The sequence below is a fragment of the Macrobrachium rosenbergii genome, chromosome 19, assembly GCF_040412425.1.
Source record: "Macrobrachium rosenbergii isolate ZJJX-2024 chromosome 19, ASM4041242v1, whole genome shotgun sequence".
Lineage (NCBI taxonomy): Eukaryota > Metazoa > Arthropoda > Malacostraca > Decapoda > Palaemonidae > Macrobrachium > Macrobrachium rosenbergii.
The window spans coordinates 34,759,157-34,769,529 of record NC_089759.1 but is presented as its reverse complement, the minus strand read 5'-3'; the positions used below and the strand labels follow the sequence as shown (position 1 = coordinate 34,769,529).

General features: G+C 38.2%; 1 protein-coding gene across 1 annotated transcript in view; it reads left to right on the top strand.

Annotated features, from left to right (window-relative positions):
* The first annotated feature begins 878 nt into the window (after positions 1-878).
* Positions 879-10,373, top strand: part of LOC136848534 (uncharacterized) — a 292,734-nt gene continuing 283,239 nt past the window's right edge. Inside the window, exons 1-2 of the mRNA XM_067120804.1 lie at positions 879-935; positions 1,434-1,604. Of these exons, the coding sequence (XP_066976905.1) occupies positions 879-935; positions 1,434-1,604 (228 nt within the window). The remainder of the gene's footprint in view (positions 936-1,433; positions 1,605-10,373) is intronic.

Here is a 10,373-nt window from a genome sequence, read left to right as displayed (position 1 = left end):
CACATTATAACAGCACGTCACCGACACGTCACGTCACGTCAAAGTACATGAGAATTTCTTACATGTAATCAAGTGGACTTGTTCACACCATCACGTCACGTCACCATCGAGCACAGGGCATCCACCGTCACATCACGACACGTTTTCTTGGAAAGAATATTTTGACAGGACGTGACGGTGCTTATGCAAGTTTCTTACCGCTAAATCTGTGAGTCGCTGAGGTTGGGCACGAACTGAACGGGATCGTGATGGATAGTGTGAATACAAGGCACGGCTGATGGGACGGTGCCGTGACGTGATGTGTCGGTGACGTGATGGTATAATGTGAATCAGCCTTTACTCCAAGTTGCCGGTGTAAACTAACTTATCTAAACAAACTAACTAGTTTTGGAGCAAGTTCTGGTGCCATCAGAACCTACCGCTACATTGTGGTGTTTGTCATTACATTAATATTGGTTTTTGCATAACAAATAATAAATAATGTTGTATAAGAAAAGATGAAAGAGTTTATTTTGCATTTTTATATCCTAAAGATTACCAGCATATACGGGAAAACAATTAGGCCTATTCTTTCGTATGCCATTCCCTGAAACAGAGCCAGTTAGCAATGAATTGTTTTATTTCATTTACGTTTGTTTCATACCATTTTAGTACACGTGATATTGTAGGCAAACTTTCTATTTGTTCATCTAGAAATTGGTTGACAAATCCATTTGTTACTGTAACAATATGCTCCATGACTTCGCCATCAAAAAATCTTCTAAAAAAAACTCCACGGGGTTTCCCTTATATCGTGAACAACAAACTTCAGTTTTGGGTGAACGAAAAGTAAAGGGACTCCTCTCCTTATCGGTTACCGTCCAGTAACTTGGCAAGCGATGCTCGAATCAAAATTATGGTTTTCTTCAGAATTAGATCAGTCTCATTCAGTCTATGTTAGAGGCTTCTGAGCTGCTTGCTGCTCTGAGTCTCGTAGTCGCCATCAGTCTGTACGTCGAGCGGTGATAATATCTCTTCAGGCAAAAGATATTTCTCTCGCTGGACGCTCATTCTTCTTCTTCTTCATGAGAGATAAATGGGATCAAAAGAAAAAGAAATCAATCGTTTACCGTTTACCCCTAATTAAGCTCATAGTGTTACCAAATGGTGTTCGTACAATTTGCATGAGAGTAAATCCGATTCTGAACTCTTGATTACTTGATCAGTAGGGCACCAGCCTTGGAAGTGAGTAAACGTGCCACTCCGTAGAAGGCGGTTTGATGTGGATATGCCGTTGGTGACGCTTAACAGGCTAAGAGGACTGAAAATCATTCCAGCATAAAGACTGTCTAGAAAAGTAGGTATTTTTTTTTTTTTATTTACAAGAGTAACTGCCACGATTCTCCACAACATAAAGGGTCATCATTAGCTAGAGAAATGTTACTGGTATGTAGCCTACTACGCAGCATGGTGTCAGCCGGCTTCAAACCCTCGGGAACAGAGAAAATTTAATAGGTGCTTTGTGTCCTGCGAATTTTTTTGTTCACTATCTTCATCGTGGTGCTTATAATTACATCAGATGGTCACATGAATTCTTAGAAAAATACCAGGATAACATTTCACAGGTAAACAAACCTACGGAATTTATTTACCCATAATTTTATGCTTAGCAGATAAATGTCTTGTTAACAGTAGATACGCTTTTTCTGTTAGTCGTCATATATTTTCAATATAATTATGTCTGTGGCACATGAATTCAGTGGCGATTTCAGTTTTGAAATAGAGTTCATCTTATATATGCCGGAGAGTATAAATATAAAAATCTTGCTCTTACTATTGTATGTAGGCCTATACTGGTTGTGTTATGGTCTCTTCTTTGAAATGAGGCCGTAAGGCATAAGGACACTTGCTGCTTTTGTCAGTCATTAAAAATCCTTTCCAGTAGGTAGGTCTGTAGGAAACTGTCCGTGACATTAATTTTTCTTCAGGTTTGGATATGAAGAGGCAGCATTGAGTTGTTTCATAAGATGCTTTATGTCAAACTTGGTTTCTCAACGAAACTCAGAAACGTCCGTAGAAAACAACTTCTACTATTCTTTTATTTATCTCTTTCATATGCGTGACCAATCCTGGTTTAATTTGTTTTTATCGAACGATATGTCTCACAGACTGGAAACAGTAAGAAAATGAAGTTTGGGAGCCTAGGCTAGGCTTATAGGCCTATACCAGTGCTAAGGAAAAAATAGCCTTCAGGAATGGTAACAAGGACAAGAATCTAGGAAAAGCTAAAAGGCTAGGCTAATGCCTTTCGATTCCGCAGCTATTTTTATCGTTTTGTCATTCTAAGAACAATTTTCCCAAAGCACCGTTCCAAAGCCTGAACGGACCCATAGACGTTACGACCGGCGGATCAGGTTCCGTTCGAACTCCGGTATCCGCGTTGCCGAAAGACGTTCGGGTTCACTTCAGTTTGCCAAAACCAAGTAGAGTTAAGACTTATCAGCTCCGCTCAGTGATGACGCTATAGACTGCGCTCATGTAGCAGATATTGGAAAAATCTCCAGCGAAAAAGGAGAACCTGGATTAAACTATGGTTGAAGAAGAGAAATGGATGATCTCACGCTTATTCATTTAATGAATTGAAACTTTACCCTGGCGACTGGTTTAATTACCGTACTAACATACACATATACATATAGCCTATATATATGTGTGTGTGTATTAGTACTATTGTTCAAATTACATTGTTATTTTCCGTATATAAAATAAAAGTTTATGATAATATTTTTGAATAATATTTCAATTTTCCTTGTATTTGTACAAAAAAGTTGAAACTTGTACTCTTACTTGACTACAGAAACGTAGGTTTAAGGGCCTAATCTGCTTTAGTGGATCATAGACCTACTGTATACTACACTGTATACCGCTAGACTATGCAGGATGCTGTGTAAGCAACATAGATACTTTTTACCTTTGTAAATTCCTGTTGCATATTTTGAATAATAGCTTTACATGTCTCTGGGATTACATGCCCCAAAGAAACTAGTGGCGCCGAAGCGAAGTGAAGCCAGCAACCTCTCGTACAGTGATATTAGCGTTCTCGTACAAGTGTGCTTTTTATTTCTAGAGGAGGGGGGACCATATATAATAATTCTATGCCGGTCTTCTCGTCCATTCACGGATATTTAAACCAGTCACCAGGGTAAAGTTTCAATTCAATAAATAAATAAGCATCCTTTTCCTGTAATTTTTAAACTTAATTACCATAAGCCTCATTTCGCTTTCCTACGATGTTCAACAAACTCCTCCCAGAACTCATCTGCCGACGTCGCTGCCATGTTACCCTTTCAGCGTCTAGTTGAAACTGAAGTAAATCTTAAGATCAAGCCATGGACGCGGGGGCTTCCGGCCACGAACCTGGCAACAGCAGCTTGCGAGCTGGTCGGAGAGGCCGACGGACTCCGCCCACTTTTGGTCGGAGGAGAACACTATAGACAGGGAGGTTTACCTCTTGTTCAGACGACCGGATTGACTCTGCCAGCGTTTTCTGTCATCGGTTTGTTTACAAGACGTTGACACTGGCAGGAAAAACCATTTTTCTACATGTTCTTGTCTACATTATTAACATGGAAACAAGAACTGATAGATTTTCATCATCATTTTCGAATGCAGAATACCTAAAATAAAATAAAACAAGTAAAAATGCGCCAGAGTTTCTTCGGCGCATTCGAGTTTTCTGTAAGCTATAGCGTATGATGCTGTATGAGCCGCGGCCCATGAAACTTTTAGCCGCACCCGGTGGAGGCCTGTCCTATATCGTTACCAGACGCACGATTATGGCTAACTTTAACCTAGAATAAAATAAAAGCTACTGAGGCTAGAACCAATTTGCAGCCCTCTAGCCTCAGTTCTTTTTAACATCTGAGGCTGGACAGAAAAAGTGCGGACGGACAGACAAATAGCCATTTCAGTAGTTTTCTTTTACAGAAAACAAAAACTAGAGCAGTAGGTTCAAATATTATGTGTTGGAAAACGAAGAGAATGTAAGAATTCGGATTTAGCATAAAAACGCATTGATGATAAACAAAGAAATTAGAAATGGGTGATTAAAAAAAACTTTCTTGACAATACGTGACAAATGCCTATGCCTCAAAATACACAGCAATCTCCTGTTGGAATATAAAGCAGGAGCCTCACGTATTTGAAATGCATTGAAAGGTGAGAAGAAAGAAAGAAAAATGTAAAGACGAAGACTTCATTCTACTATAGCATTCACAGCCATTATGAGCGTACAAATAGTAGCTGCCTTCCGTGAGAGGAGGCGGTACAGTAAATTGCTACTTTTTTCACTGGGTTGTTATGTAAATAGAAAGATGCTTCGAGTTGAGTAAGATGATGATTATCTCATGGGAAAGTGTGAGTGGGGGGCGTTTGTCTAAGAAGAGGGTGGGGAGAAGAGCTACCGGGTAACTTAGGAGCGAAGAGAAGGAAGTGATTAAGAATGAGAAAAGTATGTTTTTGCAGATTGAAAAGATGGAGAAAATGATAAATAAGCGGAAATAAGTCTTTAAAGGAGAAACAGAAAGACCAACTAGTGCCTTCCATATCACACATCAGTATCTTGGAAGCAGGAAGGTTTCGAATATATAATGAGGACTGAGATAAATAAGAAAATTAAAAATGTGGAAGAATTTGAAGAAGAAAAATAAGAATAATGAAGGCTCCAGTAAGAATGAGAAAGGTGATTGAGGATAAAAGGCAAAGAAAAAAGAATGCACCTCAACTGAAGAAAGAAGACAACTTTTAAAGCGAGATTTATTTCGAAAACACGAGTTTAGATAAAGAAAAATGAATTTCTTACAGCAATATAGGAAGAAGAAGAGTTTACAATCGGCTACCGCATTGCGTGTTTTGTTTACACTAAAGAATAAATGAACAAAAGTCAGTACGGGAAACATTAGCATATATATTAGTTGACATGAGTTGCTTTGAGAAAAGAGCAGTGAGAATAGGCGGGCCAGCATCCAACCGTTCAATTACGCAACTGGCAAATAATCGGTCATTACAAAGGGTGGCGCAGCCATAGGGAATGGGAGTTACTCTGTTCTTAACTAACATTTTACGGTACATAGTTTTTAAAAGGCGGACTATCTCACGCTGAAAATATTCTAGGTAAAGATAAGGAATGAAAAAGAATTATACCATTGGAACTAAGGAAATTCATAAATTAATATATATAAATACCCACGCATATACACACATACACACATATTCTAGCTGACCAACCCGGCGCTGCCGGGGAAAACTCTGAATGACAGTCTACGTGTAGGGGGAGGGAATAGGGAAGGGGTAGGATAGGTAGAAGGAAAAGGGGGGAGGGTGGGGTTTGTGTTGAGGTCCGACTAACAGTTCTACTTTTTTCATGCGAACGTTCACCCTTCGAGCAGACGTATGTGAACTGACGGACATTACCTTTTATCCAGGTAATACTGTGGTGACTGTCCCTTTTATCTACGCATTACTGTTGTGACTGTCCCTTTATCCATGTATTACCGTTCTGTTTATTCCTTTTATCCAGGTATTACTGTGGTGACTGTCCCTTTTACCCAGGTATTGCTGTCCTTTCTGTCCCTTTTACCCAGTTATTACTGTGGTGACTGTCCCTTTTATCCATGTATTACTGTTCTGCGTATTCCTTTTATCCAGGTATTAGTGTGGTTACTGTCCCTTTTATCCACGCATTACTGTACTGCCTGACACCTTTAAACAGGTATTACTGTACTGTCTGTCACCTTTAGCCAGGTATTACTGTAATGTCTGTCCCTTTTATCCAGATATTACTGTGGTGACTGTCCCTTTTATCCAGATATTACTATGCTGTCTGTTCCCTTTAACCAGTTAATACTGTGCTGTCTGTCCCCTTTAACCAGGTATTACCGTTCTGTCTATCCCTTTTATCCAGGTATTACTGTGGTGACTGTCCCTTTTATCCTGGTACTGCTGTACTGTCTGTCTTCTTTAACCAGATATTACTGTTCTGTCTGTCCCATTTATCGCCGTATTACTGTAGTGACTCTCCCTTCTATCCAGGCATTACTGTGGTGGCTGTCCCTTTTATCCTGGTATCACTGTGGCGACTGTCTCATTTATCCAGATATTACTGTGGTGACTGTCCCTTTTATCCATGTATTCCTGTCCCTTTTATCCAGATATTACTGTGATGACTGTCACTTTTATCCGGAAGTTACTGTGGTGACTGTCCCTTTTATCCAGGTATTACTGTGGTGACTGTCCCTTTTATGCAGATGTTATTGTGGTGACTGTCCCTTTTATTCTGGTATTACTGTTCTGTCTGTCCCTTTTATCCAGATATTACTGTGGTGACTGTCCCTTCTACCCAGGTACTACTGTTGTGACTGCCCCTTTTATCTAGATATTACTGCTGTGACTGCCCCTTTTTCCAGGTATTAATGTGCTGTCTGTTCCTTTTACCCAGGTATTATTGTGGATAAGCTTTGTAATGACAAAAGTATCCAAAAAGTGACCAGTAAATATATATATATATATATATATATATATATATATATATATATATATATATATATATATTTAACCAGTAAATATATATATATATATATATATATATATATATATAAATATATATATATATATATATATATATATATATATATATAATCTTCCTTTGTTCCCACCACTTCTACTTTCCGCTCATTAAAAAGAAATTCAATCTCGCTCTCCGTAAGCTTCAACGTAGTTGAATCTTTGCACGAAGTTTGATTGCGTCACCAAAATGTCTCAAGGAATAGTTACCGAATAATCGTTTTGCTTAGCGCTTGCTAACACTGATTACGCACTCCTAGCGTAACGCGGATGGCGTCTCTTTCGAGAAAATATTTTTGGTGACGTAACACCCCTTTGGATTTATTGCGTATCCAAGAATTTGGAAGGAAGAGATTACCTCAGCGTCGTACTTGTAAAGTCTTTATTTCTGCGGTATAAATGCAGTCTCAAACTCATCAGAAATGTTTGGATCTTTCACGCAAATAAAATAATTCTATATATATATATATATATATATATATATATATATATATATATATATATATATAAATAACTGATTTTACGTAGACACTTAGAAAAGAAGTGCAGAGGCCCGAGGGAGAGGGGTGGGATGGGGAGCCGTGAGATACCGCTTGTTGGTCTTCAGTGTGTCAGCAAGTATTTTGGATTGCGATTGATAACCCCGTTCCCTTCTACCCTACTTTGGAATTGGTATATAGCGACTTATTGCTTTCATATATATATATATATATATATATATATATATATATATATATATATATATGTATATATATATTCAACTTTTTCCCTTAGAGGAGAAGGTACTAGTGTTACCCTACGAGTTTTTAGGAGTAGACTGCTAGCCTCACTCTGGATTTGCTTGGTGGTCATCCAACCAAATATAGAACGACCAAACCCAATACTAATTGCTTTTGCTGATCTAACTCCCAGTATTATAGCGGTTTGAGCGTGCGTGTGCGCCTGTGCATTGGTATGTAGCTTTGTTAAAAGAAGTAGAACAGGGAAGGGGTAGTGACTGTAAAGTTAGGATAAATGTGAGGATAAGCGAAAGAAAACACTTGCCATAATATTAAGTGTTCAGTGTCAAAAGGAGTGAAAAAGATTGAGAGTGTGAGAGAGATAGAGGAATCTTCTGTGAAAGTCTGATTTGTACCTACCCAGGCTTGATGAACGATAGAGGGTGATGGTGCTTGGTGATTTGAATGTAAAAGGTAGCTGACAGAAAAGGAGGAGGATGGTTGGCAGGCATAGGTAAATAGGGATGGGAAGTGTTGTGCGAAGCTTTTGGGAAAGAAGTTGATTGTTAGAAATACTGAGTTCCCATGAAATGCAGCATAAATGGCAAAGTAAGAGCTAATGGATATAATGGTGAGACAAGGACTGGTAGGAGTATATTTGTTCATTAGCTTAAAAAAAAAAGCGAAAAAATACGTAATAGGTTGAGAAGAAGGGTATACATCAAAACACTTATTAAAAATGGGCTAGGATTAAAGACACAGAGTGGAAGGGATATATGAGTAGTAAAAATTCAATAATGGAGCTGTGTCATTCAGCCATTTGTGCCACATATCAAGAATAATACAGATTTCTTGAAAAGTTGTGTCGTGATTGCATAAATTAAGACTTTAAAATAATTAGTTTTGATGTAAGGTCTTTGTTTAAAAGACGTCTTAGTTGACAGTTTATTGATATCTTTAGCTGACAAATTGATGCGACATTTTTTACCCTCAGCCCCGACAAAATTTTACAATTGATAAAATTATGTCGTTTACATTTTCATAAGGGATGTGCTTACCCTGTACTGAAGTTCCCTGTCAAAATTTAGCATATGGCTTGTTTTACTTCAAGCTTTTTGAATGTTTGTAAAGCTTTCTTATTAGTCATGTGTATATTAAAGCTAATGCTTAAGTATACACATGATTACCACTATATTAATTTTTAAAACTACTACTCAAGAATACTAATGATTTTATTCGCCTGTACGGCTCTCATCATGCGCTTAAAATATATATCATACGAATTGAACTTGTTGTGTTTTCTTGATCGTGTTGGTGGTAAATCCAAGGACTTTGTGAACTCGGCGAGAAAGACAAATATCCTTTTTCACTCTGTAGAATGAGCATCAGTATAAAATTGCTCAGCAAATTGAGATCATACACTTAATACTAAACAACATACCCAGTGTAATTACTTCAGAGGTTTCTAAGAACAAAACATGGAAAACTGTAAAATGGCTACGCATATTAAAAGATTAAACGCTATAATGCCTTCCAAGTCAAATTCACATTGTCTGTAAAGAACTAGATCAACGTTTATTTCTGGCACATGTTTACAACTCCAGGAAGATTGAATACTTGTGAATGATCTAAATTATACTTTCATGTTCCCACTTTTCGTAAGTCAGTAATTTGAAACCACACGATTTTCAGACGTGATCACCAAGTAACTGATAACATGATTCACTGTCTTGACCTTCAAGTAATAGAAATGTATTTGCTCTACTTCCTCTCCTTTAGGGTATGTACAGAACCCAGCCTAGCTATTCATGCTGTTGGTTTTTTGACCCATTGCCACACAACATTCAGTTTTCTGCTCTTTCGGTCCACGCCTGCTAATCTTCAGTACTCAGTGTTTTTCATGTGGTTCCATTACTCAGAATTTCGCATTACTTGTCCTTCATCACTGTTGAACATTTCTTAGACATGATCAGTTTTTTTTTTTCTAGATTTCACTTTGAAGGACCTTTTTCTCAATTCTCAGAGTATAAATTTGGCTAATGCTATAGTTCACAAACTGGATATCTCCTTATTGAAAGCACTGGAATCAAGAGGGGAGACTAACAAGGAACACTGTGTCGTCATTGTCACCACCATTGGGGAAATATGTGAGACCTATGATTTGGTACAGAAGTAGCCTGACTTCACTTTTCTGAATAAGCTCTCAAATTCCGAATAAACCTAATCTTTCCTTCATTCTTTACGGAGGAAGAATTATCCCACCAAGCCATCGTCGAAGTCCAGGTTGTGCCTTGGTGTGTACTTTTGTGGCATTAATAGATTCTTGAGTATTATCTAAACCCATAATTCTTCACGGCTTTCTTTTGAACTATACAAGTGAGCGCATCACTCATTTTCGATGTTTCATGTTTACCTGAGTAGTAGTGTCTTGGGCCATGCCTTATCTCAGGAGCATGATCAAGCTCATTCTGCCCCCGGGAAGAATGATTATCATCAATATCGTCCATCTGTTTTCGTGTTTTTGATCCGAGTGCCGAAATGAGGAGAAAATTTTGCTAAAAATTGGTGTTCTTCATGAGACAACTGTTTTTATTTTCAGTTTGTTGTATTTTTTAAAATGTTATCTTCTATAAAATTAATTTCCGATGTTTATTAGATACCTATGGACCAGTTTCGTAAAGAAAAATCAAAGAGTTCCAAGTTGAACGCATAGCTTTTAGCAGGTTATTGTATTCCCAGCGTTGATGGCCATGGCTGGTGTGTGCTCAGCAAATAACGCTTAATTATTTAATAATGCTTGGTTACTCTCTATCTCTATGGGCCTTCGGGGCTCGGTGGGATCCTTTACCGAATGTACCGAACCTCCGTCCGTTTTGTGCCATCCAGCCCAGTCCTCCTTCAGATCTGTTTCATATAAACAGCCACTGCAGGAGGGCTTCTTTTCATCGCATCCTGTCTCTGTTTCTGGCAGCCAGTCATATCTGAGTTATGCCATAGGTCGCTTGATCCACAGCGCACTTAGTTATTAATATTTAGGCATTACCTGTCACGACA